The sequence below is a fragment of the Thermobia domestica genome, chromosome 11 (assembly GCF_964235325.1).
Source record: "Thermobia domestica chromosome 11, izTheDome1.hap1.1, whole genome shotgun sequence".
NCBI lineage: Eukaryota > Metazoa > Arthropoda > Insecta > Zygentoma > Lepismatidae > Thermobia > Thermobia domestica.
The window spans coordinates 252,245,985-252,271,561 of NC_137464.1; the positions used below are offsets into that span (position 1 = coordinate 252,245,985).

Here is a 25,577-nt window from a genome sequence, read left to right on the forward strand (position 1 = left end):
ACGTGGTTCCTCACATCAGTCGAACTTTCCTCGTCTCAACAAGTGCTTCATTCCCGCACACATCACAAATTATTCTCGTAGCTTCTGCAGCACTAGGTCTTTGATTAAACTCGAAGAGTAAAACGAGTCGGAAGTGTTCATTTTTCTCTACTTGACATTTCATACTGATTAGCCTTGAAAATGGCCAAACCAAGCTGTTAAGGTGGATCGCTAGGTGTTCTCGGTGCTATGCTAAACGCAGCTTGAATACTGCGGTATTGCTAGATACTGTCGAGTGTTTACTGATGCCAGATAATAAAGGGAGTAATCATGGAATTCTGTTTAGATACTTACTAGATAACTTAGTTTTCGACCCTTACCGCGATTCCGGTTCTCGAACTGCGACGGTAGAATCCAGGAATTTTCTTATTGTGACTACTACAGTAAACGTACAAATTCGGCAACAACGCATTATAGCGTTCTGCGCAAGTTTCATCTCAAAATCTATTTCCTTAAATGTAAATTAATATTTAAAGAAAATATGAAACATGACACGAAAAACGGTCAAACAATATATCTATTTCTCAATAAGATCATTACTTTAAAATAGTTTTCACATACAAATAAACATTTCATAAAACTGAGTACTTCTAGTAAGATCTAACAGCAAGTGCCATCTTGTGTGCTCATTGTAAAACGAATCAAATATTGTTTTATTTGTTACATTTTTCGATATCAGGAGACACAACCAAATGAATCAGTGTCCTGTGCTGTAGCTCAAACAAGACTCTGTCTTATAGTACACTATTTATAATATGTAACGTTTCATTCCGCAGTAGTTAAGGAAATGAGCTAAAATATGTATTGACTTCCGGGTGGCGATCCACCTTAACAACATACAAATTCCCGTTCGCAACAATAAAACTCCAAACTGAAGAAAAACGACTGAAAAAAAACGAGAAACCAAGACTTCACACAGCAGTGTTGCCAAACCTATGAAGAACGGCATGAACTTTTGCACTGACCCAAGTTTCCACCCACTGCCAAATATTTCTTTGTCATTTGCCAAAAAAAGTAGCAACAAACGCATCTAACAGCTAGTCGTAATCTTTCTAATTAAATAATCTAACAATATTATTAAATTATCTCTCTCTACTTACATTACTATTCTTTTCGTTTTCAGAGGTCCAATGGCGATTAAATTAACAGTAATCTTCAAAATCATCGAATTCGTAAGTGTTTCATATACAGTAGTTTGATTTTCTATCTTTACGAGTACAATATCTTGCATCCCGTTACGATTGTCATATGCCAGCATTTATGAGGACATATCTACACTTTGAGGGCAAATATTTCCATTTGCATTGATTTTCCGAAATTCCCTATTTGTCCGCACTTTCTAACGAGGAAACGGTCTTAAGTGTAAACAACCGATTTGGCTGGGGTCCGGATATGTGTTACGGGAGACCAAAGTAGGAGACACGTATTTTGGCGTTTGGGCCCATACACAGAAATTTCCGAAATACGGGGCCCCAAAGTGGCCCTACATGCTATAACTAGGAAGCGAATGACGTTACTTGTACATAGCCGAGTAGGCTGGGGTCCGGATGTGTGTTACGGGAGACCAAGGTAGGAGACACGTAATTTGGCGTTTGAGCCCATACCCAGATATTTCCGAAATACGAGACCCCAAAGTAGCCCTACATGCCATAACTAGGAAGCGAATGACGTTACTGGTACAGAATGATGGCTTGGGTTGGGATATGTTATAATATATCCAAAAGTATGAGACTTGTGTTTGTTGTTAGGTCCCACAAAAAGGAATGTCGAATGTACAGGGTCCGATATTGCTTGATTTTCAATAAGGCTATGATGTTGGTGTATGTGGTACCCATGCAATTCTGAACAGATGTTCAGCTGGCACGAGCCGTCGAGGGGGATCTGCTGACCACGAGGGTGTCAACGGAGCGAAAGAATGTTTGCGTTTTTCGCTTGTATTTCTATGGCTAGGATGTGTGGAAACCGGGCAGTACACTTTTGTGGAGGAGAGTGAACATTAATATTTAATCGATACGGCGTGTGTTGTCAGAAACCGGGCACAGTGGCGGAAGTAAAGTTTGCCGCCCTGTCAGGTTTGGTCGGAAGAAAAACTACATGTCTTCGACTTGGGCTTATAATAGCCATATCCGGACCCCAGCCAAATCGGTTGTGTACAAGTAACGTCATTCGCTTCCTAGTTATAGCATGTAGGGCCACTTTGGGGCCCCGTATTTCAGAAATTTCTCCATATGGGCCCAAACGCCAAAATACGTGTCTCCTACTTTGATCTTCCGTAACACATATCCAAACCCCAGCCAAATCGGTTGTGTACAAGTAACGTCATTCGCTTTCTAGTTATAGCATGTAGGGCCTCTTTGGGGTGCCGTATTTCGGAAATTTCTGCGTATGGGCTGAAAAGCCAAAATACGTGTCTCGTACTTTGGTCTCCCGTAACACATATCCGGACCCCAGCCAAATCGGTTGTGAACAAGTAACGTCATTCGCTTCCTAGTTATAGCATGTAGGGCTACTTTGGGGCCCCGTATTTCGGAAATTTCTGTGTATGGGCCCAAACGCCAAAATACGTGTCTCCTACTTTGGTCTCCCGTAACACATATCCGGACCCCAGCCAAATCGATTGTGTACAAGTAACGTCATTCGCTTTCTAGTTATAGCATGTAGGGCCTCTTTGGGGTGCCGTATTTCGGAAATTTCTGCGTATGGGCCCAAAAGCCAAAATACCCCGTATCTCCTACTTTGGTCTCCCGTAACACATATCCCGACCCCAGCAAAATCGGTTGTTTACACTTACGACCGTTTCCTCGTAAGCTCGAATGCATTATCGTCGTAAGGCACACAATAAGGAATGGTCGGTAGGGGCTGCTACAGTATCTTGGCACAACACTTGCTCTCGGAATACGTTGTGTCGGCTTATTTCCCAGTTCGTGTTTTTGTCAACGTATTGTTATTCTGCAGTAATTAAATCTTCAAATACCGTGATACTATTTCTTAATATTGTGTTTATTATACGGTTATCACACTATTGTACATCACAATTTTTAGTTATAATAAGGCTATATTTACATACCAAGTTAACCAGGTGGAAGTGCGTCCGCATTTTGACATCTAAGAATATGACAACACTATATCTCACACGAGGTTTATCCGAAAAGTAATGAGACTGGGTCCACAAAAAAATATTGACCCGATTGGCACAACTTGTAAAAATTCTTCGAAATAGTCTTCTTAGCTAACGACACAACTACCTGTGCGATTTTCACGCAGCGTAAGCCCCCTGGAGACCAGCTTCCAACAACTTCCTCAGAACAGCCGCCGTTTATGCTTGGATGACCAAAACATCGTTAAAACGGCGATTTCTCAAGTTTCTTTTGGCGGTCTTTGAATTTCACTTGAGCTAGGGGAATAGAAAAAAGTATTCTGGGCTCATATCGGGACTGTGCGGTGGCTGTGGCAACGTGGCCACGCATATTCTAGCCAGCAATAACGTATTTCTAGCCAGTAATAACGTCACGACGAACAAAGTGTGAGTCAATGCGTTATCGTGATGGAGCTTTCCGCATTTTGCGATTCCAGCTCGTAGCCCATTGACTATCACACGCAGGCGTTTGAGAACTTCCACGTAGTAAACCGCGTTGGCAGTATCCCCTTTAGGGAAAAATTCTTTGTGCACCACTCCATACTTATCAAAGAAGACAATGAGAATTGGTTTGATTGTAGACTCGTACATCTTTGACCATTAGGGGCGCAGAGAATCCTTGGTGTGCCACTCCAAACTTTATCCTTGCTTTCAGTCTCGTATTGGAACATTCATATTTCGTCGTCTGTTATTACGTTATCCAAAAAAAAAATCCGTTTCACTCCCCACTTGCTCAAATCTTTGACAAGAAATGTCAAGTCGTTCTTCTTTCTGCCCGTCATCCAGCACTTTTGGCACCAACTTCGCAAAAATCTTGTGGCCAACCTAAGTTTTCAGTGACGTAATTTCAGTAACTCCAAATCACTGACCATAAGTAATTCCAAGTAATGTTGGAACTGCATCATTATGAAAGAGTTTCCTACTACAGAACCTCATTTTTCACATTTACCTGCACATAGTTAAAATTACTACTACTTTGAAGTAACAAATAGTTAAGATACACATAATGCATGCTCACAAATACGCAATGATTTTAAGTTATTGAAACGAACACAGCGCTGCAACATTTTCTGTAACAAGAAATGCGATTTGTAGATGCGCGCAAACAAATAATCCCACATTTTAGAGAAGATTACCCTTTATGTAGAATAAATTGTGCAGTCAAGATTTCTTAAAAGACCTACAATATATCTATGAAGTACAGGGTGATTCAATAACAATGTACCAGGTCTATATCGCAGCTAATACTGCATGTAGAGCCTTCTAACAAAAAATCGCATTACCAAATCGTATGTGTAGAATGCAATAAAAATAGTAGCGAGACCAGTGGCGTCTCGTGAATAGTGCTCTCAAACGGGTCGGGTCAGCTCGGGTCGGGTCAGGTCAGGTCAACTCGGGTCGGGTTATCGGGTGAGCTCGGGTCGGGTTGTAGGGTCAGGCTAACCGGGTCGGGTCAATCGGATCAGCTCGGGTCGGGTTGTCGGGTCGGGTCAGTCTGGTCAGTTCACTGGTCAACTGAGTTTAGGTTGAGTTTAAACTCGGCTGGAGTCGAAAGCTGCTGTTTTTCACTAGCTGCCTAATTAAAAATAGCAATTTTCAATTGATTTTATAGAAACCATAAATCTATTTTGAACACTTGCAGCTAGTGTTTTTATGATAAATGCTTATTTTTCTACTTCTGTGCATGGTGTCCAGTAGCGTAGCTAGAGTTTTTTCAGGGGGAGGCCAATGAAGGGCCCAAGAGGATTTTGAGGGGGACATCTCCAATATATATATATATATATATATATATATATATATATATATATATATATATATATATATATATATATATAATGTGTGTGTGTGTGTGTGTGTATTCAACGTGAATGTTTCCATCTTTATTGTTCATGATTTTCTTTTGGAAAACAGTGAAAATATAAGAATTTAGTACCTCAAACAACTAGGATTCATTAATGCAATTGATTTCTAATATAAGTAAATAGTTATTTAATCATGGCGTTTAAAATATGTGTAGCTGGTTGACTTAAGTGGAAGCAAATACACTTTTACAGGTAAAGAAAATAACTTATAAGTTCATGCCTCTACTTGAAGAGGATCTTTCTATTCGTGTGGGCAGCAGCAAACATATTCAGAACTTGTTAAAGATCTAACGATTTAGCAATTTTCTTCCCAATATAAAGTAACACTAAGTTTTTCAACCTATCATGAGTCATTGACTTGCGTATACAAGTCTTTAATCTTTTCAAAGAAGAGAATGACCTTTCACATGTAGCACTAGAAACTTATATAATCACAGAGATGATACCTAGCTTGTAGGTTTCTAGGAATGCGTTTTTGTAGACACAAAGAAGATCAACGAAATTCGTTAAGGAATCAGCTTTCGTTTTCTTCTCGTCTTCATACAACTTAATTGTTAGAGCAACCCACATTATGCTTTATTTCTTGTTTAATTATGCTTTTTTTTAAATTATGCTTTATTGTTAATTTCAATGATTATTTTACATTAATCGTGTATAATGTATATTTATTATACATCAAATATTCTAAATATCTTGATCTATTTATTGATATTTTTTGCAACTAGTTTATTTCATATTTAATGAACTTTCTACTTAATTCATTGTAAAGAGATGTGCTTTGCTCGAATAAATTTTTTCTATCATTTGTGTGCGCCTTACAGGTACATATATACAGAAAGGGAAAGTAAAAGATGCCACCAAAAAGTACAGAAAGTGCTTAAGTTCAAAAAGTAAACATAACAATACAGTGATGACGCCAGAGGGGGGCAAGGGGGGCGAGCGCCCCCCTAGTAGCTACTTCTGCTCCCCTGACTGCCACCTAGACTGCCCCCCCAGACTCGTACAAATCTTTAAACATTCTTCATGTAGTATTATATATCAGTATCATAACCAATCTCATTGACAAATTGTAGTCTACTTTCCATGAATTTACTATGTGGCAGATTAATCCTCAAGCTTTCTTCTTTGAGCATCTGGGTATGCACGCATATTTCTGTTTTCTAATTTAGCCCCTTTTGAGGTAAATTTTAGTTATACTTCTTTCTTATGATTTAGCGAACAATAGTAGATTTGGTCGACTTGTTTTCTTCTCATTGGATCAACTTCGATTGGAAACAAAAGAAAGGTAAAACCAGTTACATAACTTGTTTGTATTTGTCCAGGTTTGAAGTTTTCAGTTTCATATTTTATTTAAAACTTCTTTTTTCTGAAACATTATTCTCGGTTTCCAATATTCAGAGGATGTTTATAACAGCTTAGTTTGCAACTACCAGGGCTTAATTTTTTGAAGGAGATAAAAAGAGTTGTGTTTTCCCTTCCTGCAAATGATAATAATAAAATTATGGAATGAAATTGATTTCCAATAAAATGTATTGTCAGAGTGCTGATCTTTAGTTAGTAATTGGTTTATACTAGTGCTCCTTTACTTATTTTGTTTCAAAGTACTGACGTGACGTCTACCATATTGACTAGGAACTGCTGAGAAATTCGTAGCCCAACCCAGAAGGAGTGCACGTGGATTAGTGAAGTTTTACTTCTTCTTCTCTTCCCCCGAGAGTCAATATACTACCTTGTACAGTGCTCCAGCTTTTGCAGAAAAGTTTAAAAAAATCTCGATTTCCTCGCACCACTGTTCGTAGCACTACCCCTATCAGATCTAAAATGGCGTCTTTCAAGTGTTATTTAAGTTTGGGAAATAAGTACACGTAATAGTTAGACGGAGCTAAATCTGCGGAATAAGAATGATGATCTAGACATTGAAATCCTAGATTATGCAATGTCAGTTATGTTCGCAGAGGCTTGATGGACAGGTGTATTCTCCTGAAGGAACAGAATTCCTTTCTTTTCATTTTCCGCAGCGTTGAACTTTGAATTTTTCTTTCAGTTTTGTAAGTAATGTAGAGATTCTGGATTAAAATATCTGACCATTGAGGAGGTAGTCTACCACTCCATACTTATAGCAGAAGAATGTTCCAAACAGTTTCTCAACCTACTTCTGTGTCTTGAACTTCTTGGGGCGATGGAGAAATGAGTGCTACTACTCCATTGACTGTTGTTCCGATTCAGGATCATAGTGGTACAACCATATTTCATCTATGGTTACTATTCGTCAGCGAAATTGATCAGCATTACGGTCAAATTGGAAGAATACTTCTCTTAATGCCGTTACCCTTTTATTCTCCTGACATATATTTTGGGAACCCATTATGCCGAGAACTTGCGCATACCCAAGCCATTCTGAATTATGCTACCGACGCGTTCCAAAGAAATGCCCAGAATCCCTGACACAAGTTTTGCTGAGAAGGTAAAAACTGAGAAAGCGGGGTGCAGACCTCAGACTATAATAAATATAAATAGCTTAAATTATTTTTGTCACACAAAAACTGGGGTGGCCTAGGCCCTCCGGCCCCGGGCTATATCCACCACTGGCTGAAATGCTGCAATTTTCAAGAATAATGTCACAAATTGCATCCATGATTCCAGGAAGAGTCATTGCTTTTAATCATCCTGGATGTAAAGCATAATTTGTTGAGAAATTGCTACGTTTATACTAAGCCACTTACTTCTTCACCACTATATATAACGGAGGAGAGTCCCGTGGTGTTTCACTGATTTCCTAATTAATTTACTTCGGTGACTTTCCTTGATCGAACAAAAATGTTACAACAGTAAGGATCTGGATGTTCGTGAAATTATCTGTTTGGACACACATAATCACTTCAGAGGCCTGAGAAACAATAAGAATTTCATTATTAATATGAAAATTTATATTTGTACATACGGAGATATGTTTTTCTAAACTACGGTTTCATTTTTCTACCTAGTACCTACACTCCTTCTGGATTGGACTCCGACGTTTTCAGCAGCTCCTCGTAAATTCTCTCTCTGTCTCTCTCTCTCCATACATATCTATCTATCTATCTATCTATCTATATATATATATATATATATATATATATATATATATATATATATATAGAGAGAGAGAGAGAGAGAGAGAGAGAGGGAGCGAGAGATACGTAGCATATAGACGAATTGTTACTTGTAGCATACGCGAAAGTAATTCATGTTTAGGCTTCAAAAGTTTCATTGAAAAATATTTCATGTGCAGACGTTAATTATTTGTTAGTTACAAATTTTATTTGAAATAAGTTTAATTTATAATCATATAGATCTAACATAAAAACAGCAACGAAATACACAATGTAATGTAAAATAAGTCAAACGTAATAAATATGTCATTTTTGGTATGGCAAATAGCCGCCCCCGAAAATGTATCTGCCCCTCCTTTGCCCCCCCTAAGAACTTAAATCTGGCGTCGTCACTGTAACAATATAGTATGGAGTTCTTGCATACTATTCATTGTTGGCTGAAAAAAATCTTCTTTTACTTTCTTTTCTCCACATCAAAGGATTAAACCAAAAAGTTTACAGAAATGAAAATAAGCTTTTCATTGTTGCATTGTTATGTTCTCAATGATTTTGGCTTTAAAAAATATTAACACAGTGTGTTAAACTTTCAGTTAAAGAGAATTTTCCAAGAATTGTGCTATATATTTTAAATTATGCTTTATGCTTTATTTTCTAAAATTATGCTTTTAAAACCAGTTTCCCAATGTGAGTGCATTTTGGCGTTCACCCAGTGTCTTGACCATAGTGCTCTCAAACGGGTCGGGTTGACCCGACCCGACTCGAATCGGGTCAGTTCGGGTCGGGTCAGTCGGGTCAGTTCGAGTCGGGTTGTCGGGTCAGGCTACTCGGGTCGGGTCAATCGGGTCAGCTCGGGTCGGGTTGTCGGGTCGGGTCAATCCGGTCAGCTCGGGTCGGGTTGTCGGGTCGGGTCAAACGGGTCAGCTCGGGTCGGGTTATCGGGTCAGGTCAAACAGATCAGATCACGGTTCGGGTCAGTCGGGTCGGGTCGGGTCAGTCAATTCGGGTCACGGGTCGAGTCGGGTCGGTCTTCAACCCGACCCGACCCGTTGAGAGCACTACTCGTGAATACCTGCAACTGTGGGGAACTTCAAAATTTGAAATGGAAAGGGGTATAACTGTTGGAATCGTTCGAAAGGACATTAAATGTCATGCAAGTTTTAGAGGACAAACTTTGTCTTATCCCCTCCCGTTTAGCCGCCAGAGGCGTTGTTGCAGACTTGTATCTGACTACCTGTAGCAGACCTTTATCTCAGCTAATAATGCACATAGAGCCGTCAAACAAACAATTAAACTACCAAATCGTAAGTGTGGAAAGCAATAAAAATAGTAGCGACACCAGCGGCGTATCTTGAATATCTCCAACGGGGTCATCTGCAAAATTTGACATTGAAAAACGGGTTGGTTGTGCCTCCATTGAAACAAGCGCACAATAGGAGAAACGTCGAGAGGAAACACGTTGGCATATTTCTTCCTCGTTGGCAGCAACACGGTCGCATTACTAGGTGAAAGTCAGATGGTGCGAGGGTGTCCCCAGTGACACCAGGCGAATGCCGAAGGGTACCATGCCCTGGCAAATAACCACCGACGCCTTTGCAGGATTAACTTGAGGCCCAAGCCAAGGGTAGCCCAGGCCCACAATGACGTGGACGCGCGATGTATCTTGTTTGCGTACGTACAATATGTAGTGTTGACACGAGACGAGACAGAACCCTTTTAGACGAGACGGGACGTCTCGTGAAATGTCTCGTCTCGTGTCGCGAAAATGAAAACGCTGGCGTTAATGGCCAAGATTGAAATTGACAGTGGTCATATATATTGCAAAAGGAAAACCCTCTTTGTGAAAAAAGATATTGAAAAGGCTTCATAGAAAAGTGTCCTCTGACTATTGAATGAAACAATCGTGATACATGAGCTTCCAGGAACATTATCCTTTATCTCTTGTCCCAAATTCCCCTGCTGTAAACTGAGGAATTCTCATTTTTTCATTTCTGGCTGGAATGATGATACTAACTTGTAACTAAAATTTTGTCTTCTCTCTCTCTCTCTCTCTCTCTCTCACACACACACACACACACACACACACACACACACACAAACATACATACATAGAAACACACTTCTACCATTTTACCAATCGCTCGCTTACACCAGTCATATTGTAAAATTCACCTCTTCGTTTCGAAGGCGGGCGAAGGACAAAGAAAGCGAAGATATTGTCGACGAACCCTTCAAATCGTTTGCTTTCAGCAAATTTATGATACTAACAAAAACATTGGAGTTGAAGATGTTTTACATGGGGGCTTCGTTTTGTTACGCGAACGAAGTGAATAATGGGTAACCCCTTTCCTAGTGAATAATATTTATTAGGACCTGAATTATCTCCAGAAATGGCTTCTTACAGGCGCATAAAACCTTTCGAACTTGATAAGTGATAAGAACATTTGGTATAATATTCATGGAACTCTGTTGAAAGCAGAAAATATCATGAGAATGATCAAAATTCGAACATTGAGGAACATAATTAACAGAAAAAATAGGATACCCAAACCATATTTTTAACCCTGCTATAAAATGTATATCCTATATTTTTACTAATTCCTTACTCCCATGAAAGTAACCTGGCCAGGATATTCTCTCCAAATTTTTCAGACTGAAATCCTCTTGTCCCGTACGATTTCGCCCCCTGACACAATACGAAAAAACAAATGCTGTTAAAATCCATACACATGACCCTTCCGGGACCCAACCCGGGGCCTACAAGAAGATGGTCTATCGCCGCAGACCGCTCGGCTTGGTATGAAGATGTACGTTGTATGATTACGAATAGATCACGACAATATAAGAAACTTTAATCCAAAATGGCCACCCAAAAATCAAATTTTTAGGCCACTAGCTAATCTGGGTGTACTGTCATGAGTTTGTTACACAAACGGGGCAACCACCATATAGGGGCACACACCCCGCGGGTATGGGAACAGATTTGTACCATGGAGGTGAAGACTGGCCCCAAGCATTCTTTCCTCCGATGTGTCGTTCAGCTCCCATTATTATGGCACTTTAAGTAGAGATTACTGTGCAGTAACGTATAAAATTTCAATAAAATACTTTCCATTACTCAATAAAATTATTTGGTTCCAAGTTTTTTTAAAAAAAAAATAATTGCAACAAATCTAAACATGCTAAAACGGAAAATAGTTTTTGGATAGGTATGGGTTAACACTGTGAAACCTAAAGGCTGGAATATATGAAATCAAAGTGCACACACACACACACACACACATATATATATATATATATATATATATATATATATATATATATATATATATATTTGGTCTAGGAATTAATTCGTGCGGTTGGTACGCACACATTGAAGCTGTAGTACAAACACAAAATACATAAATACTTTAAGAAAAATATTGTCCATCGCTAGCCACCACTTTCGCCCATCTGTCAGGCAATGTACGGATTCCGTGGCGAAAAAAGTCCTCATCCTTGGAAGCGATCCAGTCAGAGACCCATGTTTCGATATCTTCTGAAGAAGTAAACTGCTGTCCAATCAAATCGTTGTTCATGCAATCGAACAAGTAGTAGTCCGAAGGAGCAACGTCTGGTGAATACGGCGGGTGGGGTAAAACTTCCCATCCGACATTTTCTAAATAGGTTTTGACCGGTTTTGCGACATGTGGGCGAGCGTTATCATGTTGAACAATAAGTTTATCATGTCTGTTCTCCCATTCTGGTCGTGTTCTGGCCAGAGCTTGCTTCAAACGCATTAATTGTCGTCGATAACGTTCTCCATTCATAGTTTCACCCGGTTGCAGCAGCTCATAGTACACCACACCTTTCATATCCCACCATATGCACAGCATAACCTTTGCACAGTGAATATCTCGTTTTGGTTGTGATGGACCTGGTTCACCTGGTTTCACCCAGGCCTTTTTTCGTTTAGGGTTCTCGTAATGGATCCACTTCTCATCACCCGTAATAATTCGATGCAGAAACCCCTTTCTGCTCTGTCGTTGAAGCAGCAATTCGCAAATGGTTTTTCGTCTTTCAACGTCTCTGTCTTTCAATTCATGTGGAACCCAATGTGACATCTTTTGAATCATTCCTATGGCTTTCAAGCGTTTGGAGACTGTTGTTTGATCAACGCCTAATGCTGCTGCAAGTTGTTCCTGCGTTTGACACGAATCCTGCTCGAGCAATGCTGTCAATTCTTCGTCTTGAAATTTTTTTGGCTGTCCAGCTCGCTCTTGGTCTGCCAAGCCGAAATCACCACTTCTAAACCGTGCAAACCACTTCTGACACGTTCGCTCAGCTAGAGCATGGTCACCATACACTTCCACCAAAATACGATGACTTTCAGTCGCACTTTTCTGCATGTTAAAGTAATGCAGCAGGACACCCCGCAAAAACACTTTATCAGGCACAAATTGCGCCATGTTCACTTAACTACAAACTGGTGTTGTTGACGCTTTAATCCACTGCCCTATACTACGAACGATACGCGATGACAGGGGTTTGCAACACATGTGTGGATACACGGAACTGTGGGACGCTCCGTTCGTTGCGCCATCTCTTGTCCACCCGCACGAATTAATTCCTAGACCAATATATATATATATATATATATATATATATATATATATACCGAGACTATAAAGCAAGTGGGCTGATAGTATACGGTAGTGTCGGGGATGGTGACACCTTTACATCCAACTTTGCTTGTCGTGTAAACATTATTTGACATTAGTGTCTTCATCTTCGACGTACCTATGAGCAATTTACTGTATATTCGTCTATTGAAACTGGTGAAACACAGAATGTAAAAAAAAAAAAAAAAAAAAAAAGCCATGGTCGAGAAGCCTCAGACAACTAACAGCAGAGATATACTATCTTGTAAACTATTTGTCCTTGCCTTGTGAGCTTATTTGAATTTATTTTTAAGACTTTTAGGCAACTTTGGCCCACACCGAATGGATGATGATGGGAAAATTAGTGGAATGAAGAAAGTGGTAGGTTACAAGACAACTTCGAGAAAACACACACACTCGATGTTTGTCCACCACAAAGTTCACATGGCACTAACCGCGATCGAACCGACTACCACACACACCAGAAGTGAATGCTTCACGGTGTAGCTACCGTGACATTTCTTGTCTTGTGTGTTCTGGGTAATAACTTAGTTGTATCTTGATTAGTATGGTGCAGTCTGCTACATTTTACTTTCGTTCCCATGGTATGCTGCTATATTTTTTGCGAGACAAACGAGACGAGACGAAACGAGACGGGACAGAACCTCTCGAGACGAGACACGAGACGGGACGAGCACATTTTTTCGAGACGAGACAGCCTGAAGTCTCGAATAGTCTCGTGGCAACACTAACAATATGAAATATCTCCGAAATCCGGGAGCATTTGTTGTGGGCTTGTTTGTCGTTGTTTCGAACAGCACACTCATTTATCGTTGCCAATGATTTTGTGGTGGTCCTCTTGTAGATCCAGTAGCTAACATGTACATGACCTTGCTCAAGACAGTACAAGACCTATGCGGGCTCGAACAGGTGATTGCTGCTATGTCAGACAGAGGGCAGAAGGAGCGATGCTGTAGCCAAAACAGGTAACACAAGCGTGTAGATTCCGAGAGTGACTAACCTCTGCAGTGAGTTAAAGTGGTCCGTGTGCTGGAGAAGGTGTCGTGCATTGAGTTCTACTACCCCTGTGCATTACAAGCTCGTGACGGGACGAATACGAAACTTCCACAAGCAGTGAAACCTCTTTGATTGTGTTAATGTTCGAATGATTGTAGTAAGAAGTGCCGGTAGTAAATAACATTCATGCTGTATACGAATTTGGAGGCATTCCAAATGCTCATGATTTTAGGGGAATGCCGGGAAAATTATAGGGCTGCAGCTCGATTATACGCTCAACGCTATCCACAGCGATAAGCTATTTCACACAATCTGCTGCGGAGATTAGCAGCACGATTGCGACAGACAGGCAACATGCGTGAACGCTATGGTGTCCGGAGAAGAGTCGTACAAAATGAAGACATTGCCATTGATGTACTTGCCGCTATTGCACTAAATTCTCATGTATCTTCGCTGCAGATTGCACGAGATCGTGGTAACAGTCAAGGTAGTGTCTTGCGTATTCTGTGGAAATCACATTTTCACCGTACCACCTCTCTCTGCATCAAGAACTAAGTGATGCGGACTGTAATTTACGGCTTCTGTTCTGCAACTGAGTGGTCAATCGCGTGAGAGAACATCCGAATTTCATTCACTTCATTTTATGAACTGATGGAGCGACATTCTGCAGTGATGGCAACGTGAATCTCCACAATGCACATTACTGGGCAGCGGAGAACCCTCACTGGATGAGAGAAGTCAATCGGCAACACCGATGGCGCATTAATGTGTGGGGTGGCATTGCAGGGACTCAGGTCATTGGGCCATGGTTTTTTGCTGGTCATTTAACAGGTGCAATGGTTCGTGATTTCTTGCGACATCATCTACAGCTGCTATTGGAAAACGTACCGCTCAATATACGTCAGACGCTGTAGTTTCAATTAGATGGCTGTCCAGCCTATAATGCTGCTATGTGTAGGGAAGAGTTAAATGTTCTATTTTCGCAACGCTGGATCGGAGAATCCACAGTATCCTCCGCGGTCGCCCGACCTAACTTGTATGGACTATTTTTTCTGGGGTCGCATTAAGGATCTTGTGTGCCAGCCGACCAATTACAATTCGCAAAATGCAAGACCTCATTACAACCGCATTCCGGACCATCAACGTGGCCGAGTTGGAAGCTGTTGCTCACAAGTACGTACAGCGAATAAATTGCTGTATTGCTGTTCGGGGACATCACTTGGAACATTTGTGAAAGCCAGGAGACGTCGACTACACTCCGCAGAAGGTAAGCTGATTCTTTAGCTCTTTACTCATCTTTCTCCAATGGCTTGATTGCAACGCCTCAGCTTTCTGTGCCCATGTTTTGTTCTATGCTTTGGCAACAGCACATTCGGTTCGTCTTTCTTTGTTGCAACCAATACTATCTTCTTCAGTTTTGTTATAGCATCGTACATTGTCCCTCATCATAGTTCTCCCCATCCACTGCGCTTCTGTCGCAGCCATACGGAAACCACTCTCTTCAAATATTGCGTATGTCATTGGTTCCTTATTTTGAGCTTCATTAAACAGCAGCAAATGTACCTCTGCTTACTGCTACAGTATGTACCCTCCCCCGTCGTGGTCTCTTGCTGACGTCATTGTTGTCACCACTTACACGGTCTGATTCCGCGTATGTACAATTGTACGACCCATTCGCAGGGTGTCTACTAAAATTCCACAATGAAATTTCGTGACTTTTTCGTGACCTTTTCTTTACCAAATCAAAATTTCCTAACATTTTCAAGAGCGAATTTGGGTGCGAATTAGACCGAATGTTCATCCATGCGATACAAACATACTTTGCCTGCGATTTGGTAGCGTCTAAAGCCGACCATAGACATTTTTGGTGTTGAATTTTGATGTTTTATAGAAAAAAATTTTCCAATCTGTACTTACATTTTCACAGTTTAAAAAAATCGTGACCCAAAAACTAAATTTCGTGACTATTTCGTGACTTTCATCACTGTTTTCTGATTTCGTGACTTTTTCGTGACATTCGTGACTTTCGTGACCGATAGACACCCTGCGTTCGTTTCAGACCAGTATTTACTCTTCCCTTTGGTTCCCCATGCGGAAACCCTCGCATCATCTGACTTTGACCTCGTAATGCGATCGTGTTGATGACACAGAGGAAGAAATATGCCAACGTGCTTCCTCTCGACCTTTCTCCCATTGTACGTTTTATTTCAATGGAGGCATAACTAACCCCTGTTTCCATGTCAAATTTTCCAGATGACCCCGTTGGAGATATTCACGATACGTCATTGGTGTCGCTACTATTTTTATTGCATTCTACACATACGATTTGGTAGTTGAATTGTTTGTTTGACGGCTCTATGTGTATTATTAGCTGAGATAAAGGCCTGCTACAGGTAGTCAGATACAAGTTTGCAACAACGCTTCTAGCGGCTAAATGGGAGGGGATATGACAAAGTTTGTCCTCTAAAAGTTGCATGACATTTAATGTCCTTTCGAACGATTCCAACAGTTATACCCCTTTCCATTTCAAATTTTGAAGTTGCCCCCAGTTGGAGGTATTCACGAGACGCCACTGGTCTCGCTACTATTTTTATTGTATTCTACACGTACGATTTGGTAATGCGATTTTTTGTTCGAAGCCTCTACGTGCAGTATTAGCTGCGATATAGGCCTAGTACGTTCTTATTGAATCACCCTATATATATATATATATATATATATATATATATATATATATATATATATATATATAGAGAGAGAGAGAGAGAGAGAGAGAGAGCTTGTTTTCTGCTGTGCAGGTACAATATGGCGTCCCGTGCTAGGGAGATTCTGTTCACCTGCATGTTGTTTTCGATTACACAGAGGTGGCAATGCATCAAATAGCCAAGCAAAGCTAATTGTTTTAAATATATGCCGATTCCTGTAAGAAAGTGCGTGACGTTTGCCTGGCCGCTGCTATAACAGGTGATTTTATCATTAAAAAAGGAATTCTTGGAAGAGGGTAAGTGTCAACACCCGTAAAGACAAGAGACGGGATATGAATAAAGGTACACTATTGGAAAAAATGGACGATTGTACAAAGCGTGTAATCCGTCAGAAAGTACATAAATTTTGGTGCAATGGAAGCAACAAGGCTCCCACGGTGAAGGAAATTTCGGCTGAAATCAACTGTAATCGACTTACAAAAAAAAAAAAAAAAAAAAAGAAAAAAGAAAAAAAGAAAAAGAAAGAAAGAAAGAAAAGAAAAAAGTTTCTAAGCTTTAGAATACAATTTGTATCGCCTCTTTGTACAAACTTCAATGTGAACGACTGAAACAATATAAAACCTACGGAAGCTTTGAGGTTCTTTGGTTTTATGATTAGCGTATGCGCTTTCAGTGCGGGAGACCCAGCTTCGATTTCCTCTGGGAACATATGTTAAGCTGTAGGTCCACGCATCATTTACCCTCTGCGTTGAAAGGAACTCTGATCCAACCAAATAAGCACGCACTTTTAAACAAACACGCAGTAGAAGCACAAGGAATAGCACTATGTACTTTATTGAGATAAATTTTCTATTATAATTCGCATCTTTAAAATTTTCCTATTTATCACGAGGTTTCCCATAATGTATTAAACACAGATACTTTCATCATACAATTTGCTGATCGCAACGCAATGAAAAAGAAATGAGCAATTATATGCAATGCTTTCTATCGCAAATTAAAATGTAATTGTTGCGTTGCGTTGACGAAAACTCTATTGCATAAGGCCCAGAGAGACAACGAAGATTTTTGTTATTGTTATTTTTTAAGATCTGAGATTTGTAAGTACTTTCATTCTCTTCCATTCTATATGGAGCACGGTGGCTCAGTGGCAGAGCGCTTATTTCTGATTGGGGTCAGAAAGTGTATTTAATGTTGGTGCAATGGAAGGAAGAAGGATCCACGGATAAAGAAATTAGGACTAGCTCAGGAGAGTAATGCTCCCGGAAGTAGGAACGAAAAACACAGTTCTGATTGGTTGGCGTTATCTATGTCTTGCCACGTTGCATTCAAATAGCAGAATTCAGACGATTGTCATTATTGGTCCTCGTGGCCAAGTGGGCTAGCACTATATGCTAGTAACAAATATCTCTTTTGGCACGAGTTCAAACCCGGCCCGAGGAAAGTTTTTTTTTTACATTTTTAAAACACTTTTAAATTAAAATAATACGAAAATAATACTCAAAAATGTGATTTATTTACTTTTGTGCAGATAAGTAGTAGTAGTAGGAACAAATTAGAAGCCCCGCAGGGCTCGTTTTGTTGCCCTTGTACTCCATGATATAGATTTTGTGACCAACTTAAAACAATTGGCTAGGATAGCGCGTAAAACAGCTGGCTAGAGTAGCGCGCGAAAAAACGTATTTGCGGGAGAGTAACACTCCCGGAAGTACGTTTAACAAATTTCGGTTGTTTCTTTTGTACTGTTTGTTAACTGATCTTCGAACGTGACGGACTGCTATGTGATTGTCAATCAGAAGCTCTGTCGCTTCACACACTGGCTGTCAGCTGTAGAAAACTCTCGTAAACGCGCGCATGAATACAATACTTTCCTTCTGATTGTGAGTGGGCCAGTGCTTACACGTCATTGCAAGCTTAGATTGGCCACGACTTTACATGTTCAAACATTCACCAATAATTCCGTGCATCATCGTTTTAGGTAGATTCAGTTAATCGGCTATCATTCTCACAAACGACGGTCTTGGTCCCAGAGTTCCTTAGCTTCGACGAAATTTTCGTCCACACGACTCGTCGAATGGTGTTCAAAGCGCTCGTTGCCCTCCATTTTCCCGTCAGTTCTTGAAATATCCATGTCAACGGAAAATGTGATCTTTTGACAGGGCTTGGCCCTGGTAGGCCTTTTCAACCATGGTTCATTTCACACAATTCAAAGAATTCAAAGAATAGCATGATATTCATACAAATACTGACAGAAAAAATCAAGAAAAATATTTTAAGTAGGGATGGGCAAAACCGGTTTTTATAAAAACCGGAAACCGGTTTCTAGAAAAACCGAAACCCGAAACACCGACATTTCTGTTTTCTGCAAAACCAGTTCGGTTTTTCACCGAAACCGATTTCGTTTTTCTAAAAAAAACGGTTCGGTTTACACCAAAACTGGTTTCGGTGAAAACTTTTGGAAAGCACACAAAGCTATTTCTGTGGAAACGGAATCAGTTTCCGGAGAACAACGAAACACTATTCTGATCAGAAATAGAACCAATTTTGGAAAAACCCGGAATCGGTTTTGAACAAAACCGAAACCGGTTTCGGTGAAAACCTATTTCGATGAAAAACAGTTTTTGTTAAAACCGGTTTCGGATTTCCTAAAAACCGAAAACCGAAGAACTGGTTTCTGTACCCACCACTAATTTTAACACGAACATTTTACCATTGAATTTAGTATTTCATAGTAAACTTCGACTATACCTCAGGTAGATTTTGTAAAAAATGAAATGAAATCTTTGAGTTTTACGTCCCACGATTATGCCGGTTAGGCTAAAGGAGACGGTGATGATGAGAGATGCATGAAGTGGTGGAATGAAAAAAGTGGGAGGAAACGGGAGAACCCCGAGAAAACCCACGAGTACGGTGTTTGTCCACCACAAAGTTCACTTGGCGGGGGCTGGGATCGAACCCGGGACCCCAAGTACCAGAGGTGAACGCTCTACCACTGAGCCACGGCGTGCGTATAATGCGAAAAATAATAATGAAATTATTTCGGGGAGGGGGCTTCGAGTTCGATAGCCCCCCCCCAAAATATACCACTAATCAGAATATATTTATTATAATTATTAGTGCATAAATGTAAATTACCCTTCATAATATTACTAGACTAGGGCCATCGTAACCTGAGCTCTGACAGATCTAACATCGTGTAAGTTGACGACAGTGTTGCGAACCGTCATAGCAAGAAGAATCAAAGCGACCACATGACAGAACGATAAAGGAATCGAATTACTTTATCACTGATTGAATCAGATTATAAGTTGAAATATTTACAAACTAAATAGATATTTAAAAAAATAATCGTACTTCACTTTACTCCTCAACATTCCAGCAGAACGTAGTTCCACTAGGCCTAAAGTTATTGCCACAATAATGAATACTTTTTTTTCTTTTTCCACTTATTGACACAACTCTGTTCTTTTGACAAATTTGCTACGTAAATAGAAGTGGGGTTACATGGAACAACAACCGGTCCACCTCCCTATCGCCACAGGGAGTAGGTTTTTGTGGAATTGAAAGCGAAGTGGGTAGTGAGTCTGTACGGCTCTTCTAAAGTTCAAGGGCAATGAACCATTATTTGGAATGCCAGGCTGAAATGAGTATAATTTCTAATGATCTTTGTAGGAAATTTGTTGACATAAGGAAAAAAGGTACCTACATACTCTATATATTACAGAGATTGTTATAATGAGCTTTTCATAAGGACTGATTTAGAAATTGAGTGGTTGGAAAGTAACGAACGTGATCCAGCTATGTTTGTCTTTTCGTAGAAGACATTTTTTCACCAATATGTGAAGGGGAGGATAGGTTTAGACCCACAAAAATACATTTGGAAACACTAGGTTGTTTCCATGGTAACCGAACAGTGTTGTCGCATTTATACCTACTCATTACTGTGAAAGTTTCTGTGTTGTCAGGTTGTTTTGATTTTTTGTGCTATCATCTCAGTGCATTGGTGTGAATATTATGTTGTTATTTTCATTCATCAGTGGAACATAGTTTGTATTCGTATTATTCACATAGACCTAAAATATAAATTTAGTATGTGTATGTGTGTGTGTTTGTGTTTATGAACACAATGCCTGAAGTGCGTAAGAAGTGCGGAAAGAGGGTGCCCTTGACAAGTCAGGCACGGGAATTTGTTTGAGTTTTACGTCCCACGTTTATGCCGGTTAGGCTAAAGGAGAACGGGAATTTGTGTTTAATCTTAGGGAATATTTGGAGAAAGAACGTAACGACGGTCCTTTATTGCCATTGAATAAAGTGATTGAAAGAGTAGATTCAGCTTTATACATTAGCCCTACAACTGTGAAAAGAATCACAAAAGAGAAGTGCCTGAAAGACCTCGCTGAACCGACGGAAATTTTATCCACCCTAGGAAAATAGCCTAAGATTTCTACAGTAAATGGAATTAAATTATCTACAATTGAAAGCCATTCTCTAACGTAAGTAGTTTTCATTTAAAAAAAAAGATATAACATTATGGGTCTTAGCAGAGTCGTTCTGACGCGTGTTTAGTGTCATACTAAAGAGTTGAACTGATTTTGAGTTTAACGTCTCTTTCAACAGCGAGACTATATGAGACGTGGACCTACTGATTAACGTGGAATCCGAACCACATGAGCTCCCGCCGGGAATAGAACCGGGGTCTCCCATGCCAAAGGCGTACGCTAACCGCTTAGCTACGAAGAAGCCCGATCTCATACTAAAGAGTTCGACTAACATATGTTTCCATGCAGTAGTCAGGCATTTAGTATGACGCTAATAATATGTCAAAACGACTCTGCATAAGGCCTTATGTGTTTAGAAGTAACGGTTGTTTTCTTTACGATCTTAACGCAATACTAATTTGTTTGTTTCTTTTGTCTAATACTTTCGTCAGGCATAATATTAAATAATATTTTTGTTGTAATACATATATGATTCATTTCCACAAAATGTGCCCCTTGTTATATTTATATTGTTACAGAAGATAAATGTGGCAACCGCGCTTGATCGCACGTGAGAGTTGTCAGAGCTCTTCTTAGCGCGGCCTTACTCTAAATACATATGTTCATTGCATTGTTCAGATAGAACATTATCATGGTGATGGGGCAAACTTTTTAGCGCTGTATCTCAGTTACATGAGTTACACGTTATTCGCGTACATAAATAAATTCTTCGTTTCTGAGTTAGCAGATTTTACACGTAAAATAAAAAAAAAAAAAAAAAAAGTGGCACTCCATTCTTGTTCTGACTTTTCTCTTATTAAATTATATGGTGAGCGAACTGTGAAGATCTCTTTTCGACGCAAGTGTTATAATAATAAGCCGAGAACTAGGTGCATTTCGCCAGCCCCCCCACCTTGGAGTTTCGGAAAAAAACCTATGCCAATCGTTTGTGCTACGTTTGTGCCGGAATGTACCGTAAACATTTTCGTTTGTACCACTTCCGGTACGAAGTTATAAGGGTTTTAAAGTGGGGGGGATGGAGAAACGGCAGCCTCAAAACTTGGAATTTCGAAACAAAAACTATGGCATTCGTTTGTGCTGGAATGTACCGCGAAAATTTGTTTGTACCACTTCCGGTACGAAGTTTAAAGGGTTTTAAAGTGGGGGGGCTGGAGAAGCGGCAGCCTCCAAACTTGGAATTTCGAAACAAAACCTATGACAATCGTTTGTGCTACGTTTGTGCCGGAATGTACCGCAAAAATTTTCGTTTGTACCACTTCCGGTACGAAGTTATAAGGGTTTCAAAGTGGGGGGGGGCTGGAGAAACGGAAGCCTCCAACCTTGGAATTTCGAAACAAAAGGTAAGCCAATCGTTTGTGCCGGAATGTACCGCAAAAATTTTCGTTTGTATCACTTCCGGTACGAAGTTAAAAGTGTTTTAAAGTGGGGGGCTGGAGAAACGGCAGCCTCCAAACTTGGAATTTCGAAACAAAACCTATGGCAATCGTTTGTGCCGGAATGTACAGTAAACATTTTCGTTTGTACCACTTCCGGTACGAAGTTATAATGGTTTTAAAGTGGGGGGCTGGGGAAACGGCAGCCCCCCACCTAGGAATTTCAAAGCAAAATTTATGTCAATCGTTTGTGCTAGGTTTGTGCCTGAATGTACCGCAAAAATTTTCGTTTGTACCACTTCCGGTATAAAGTTATAAGGTTTTAAAGTGGGGGGCTGGAGAAACGGCAGCCTCCAATCTTGGAATTTCGAAACAAATCCTATGCCAATCGTTTGTGCTACGTTTGTACCGGAATGTACCACAAAAGTTTCGTTTGTACTACTTCCGGTACGAAGTTATAAAGGTTCTAAAGTGGGGGCTGGAGAAACGGCAGCCTCAAACCTTGGAATTTCGAGACAAAACCTATTCCAGTTTTTTGTGCTACGTTTGTGCCGGAATGAACCGCAAAAATTTTCGTTTGTACTAGTTCCGGTACGAAGTTATAAGGGATTTAAAGTGGGGGCTTGGGAAACGGCAGGCCCCCACCTAGGAATTTCAAAACAGAACCTATGCCAATCGTCTGTGCTACGTTTGGGCCGGAATGTACCGCAAAAATTTTCGTTTGTACCACTTCCGGTACGAAGTTATAAGGATTTTAAAGTGGGGGGGCTGGAGAAACGGCAGCCTCCAACCTTGGAGTTTCGAAACAAAACCTATCGCAATCGTTGGTGCTATGTTTGTGCCGGAATGTACCGCAAAAATTTTCGTTTGTACCACTTCCGGTACGAAGTTATAAGGGTTTAAATGTGGAGTGGCTGGAGAAACTGCAGCCCCCAACATTGGAATTTCGAAACAAAATATATGCCAATCGTTTGTGCCGGAATGTACCGCAAAAATTTCGTTTGTACTCTTCCGGTACAAAGTTTGAAGAGTTATAATTTCAAGGCTGTGGAAAGGGCAGCCCCCTCACTTTTGAATTTCGAAATAAAACGTATGTTTATCGTTTGTAGTAAGTTTTTACTGAAATGTACCGCAGAAGTTTTCATTTTTCCCACTGTTTGTAATTAAAAGTGTACTCTATATTTGTATAGTCTTCATTTTCTTTTGCATTGTGTATAAAGTAGTTATCCGAATTTTCGTGTTGGTAGAATATATTTGTTTTGTTGTCCTGAACGTGATAATACTAAATCAAAGTTTTGTTAAACTCTGCTCGCTTTTCTGCTGCCACCTATTAAACATAACAGTAATTAGTAACCGATATCTATTATATAAAAGAGAACGCACAAATCCTTTGTTAGCTCATCACGCTAATACGGCTGAACCAATTTCTTTCATTTTTGGGGGGTTATTAGGATTTGGACCCTAGATGGTTTTTATCATATCACTTTAATTTTTAATTACCAGTGTCTTGAGATAATTGACCATTCAAGTGTCCATAACGTACAAATCCTTTGTTAGTTCATCATAGGTATAAAAATAAACGTATTTATATGCAACCCGCATGACCGTGTCACTCGGCGGGTTAACATAAATGACAGGCGCTATAATGTTAACATTTACTGCAATTTGAAAGCGAAAAAGTAAAAATTATCTAAGTAACAAAGTTTATTGCGTTCCGGGGTGACCGCAGCGAAGCGGGGCGGGTTAACATAAATGACAGGCGATATAATGTTAACATTTACTGCAATCTTCTATGGTTTTTATCATATCACTTGAAAGCGAAAAAGTAAAAATTATCTAAGTAACAAAGTTTATTGCGTTCCGGGGTGACCGCAGCGAAGCGGGGTGAACGCTGCTAGTTGTAAATAAATATTTTTTGGATTTCTTGTTTGTTCGAAAGATGTCGCATTTAGGGGAATGCTTTATTTTCTTTTATTATTCCCACGTTCTTAAAAGTTAGGGTATGCAAGTTTATTTATTTGTTTTGTAAATTATTTATGTTACTAACGTCAGATACTAAAACTGATCAGAAGAGATAGCGTTAGCTATTCCTAGCAATTTGGTACATAATCCAGCATTGCATTTTGAGGCAGTAGCTTAATAAAATGCATATGTTGTAGTCTACTATTGGTTTGAAGCTATCTTCAGTAATTGAAGTGTATTCGTTGTATGTTTTTGGATACCATTGGTTGTGAAATTAAACTTCTTTTTTTTTACGGTTTTCCAACGAAGCGTTCTGTGTGCTGTAAACTGTTGTGTTGTGTTTGTGTGTGCTGAAAATTGCGTTCTTATTTACATGTGATTCATTGCTGCTTTTAATATATTTGTGAGTAAACTTTAGTGTACAAAAATGCCTAGAAAGCCTGTTATTGAAAGGACACTTCTGCTTGATGAAATTATGTGTTTCAAATGTGAAATCCTCTGTTCTGACGGTGGTATTCAGCCTTCATCTTCAGAAGTGTGGAGAAATATTAGCGAAAAGTTGAACTATCAGTGTTCTCCTAAACATTTATATTCCATTGTGAAGTTGAATCGCTTCAATGTTCACAAACTGTTGGGGATTTTGACAAAGAGTGGAAATAGTGATGGTGAAGAAATCAAAGAACTAAGTGATCAAGAGTCATCGCCATCAGTTTATCAGAGACCGAAGATGTTCAATGCAAGACGTTTATAGTAACTCTTTCGTCCGAGGAATGGGAGAAGATCAAACCGCAAAGTGTACAGTACAAGTGTTTCGAAAAAAATAAACCAACTCGGTTATCGAGGGAATACCAAATATTTCCACCTAATGTTTGGGAATCTGTAATGAATGAACATTTCTGGATACATACGTCGTTGCCTTGTTGCTTAGCTTTTAAACGGGCAAAAATTTATCCTCGTGGCGCAAAGTATTCTATAATGTGGGCAAAATGCTCATCATGCAAGTCAGAACTTGAAGGCTATATTGAGCAAGAACCTACAGAAGGCGCAAGAGTTCTTGTGCACTGCCGATATGCAGGAAATTATGCTAACTGTGGAACTTCCTCAAAAAGGAGACTTGTAGGACCACCGAAGGTTAAAGCTGTGAAGGCTTTGCTCGAACAAGGACTCTCCCCCACAGCTTACCGAAAACAGGAAGCAAGGAAACTCATGAATTTCGGAGACCCAACACCAAGTCAGTTACCTTCCAGCAATGCTT

The 25,577-nt window shown here is 39.9% G+C and overlaps 2 protein-coding genes across 3 annotated transcripts in view; one reads left to right on the forward strand and one right to left on the reverse strand.

The window, feature by feature from the left end:
* Positions 1–25,577, reverse strand: part of Adsl (adenylosuccinate lyase) — a 647,432-nt gene that overhangs the window by 609,713 nt on the left and 12,142 nt on the right. The window lies entirely within an intron of this gene.
* LOC145664929 (uncharacterized) overlaps positions 1–25,577 on the forward strand; it is a 257,404-nt gene that overhangs the window by 70,996 nt on the left and 160,831 nt on the right. The window contains exon 2 of one of the 2 annotated variants that reach the window (XM_081732035.1): positions 1,163–1,211. The exons of the other annotated variant lie outside the window; for it this stretch is intronic. Coding sequence (XP_081588161.1) covers positions 1,170–1,211 — 42 coding nt within the window. The 5' untranslated portion in view covers positions 1,163–1,169. The remainder of the gene's footprint in view (positions 1–1,162; positions 1,212–25,577) is intronic. 2 annotated transcript variants of the gene reach the window in all.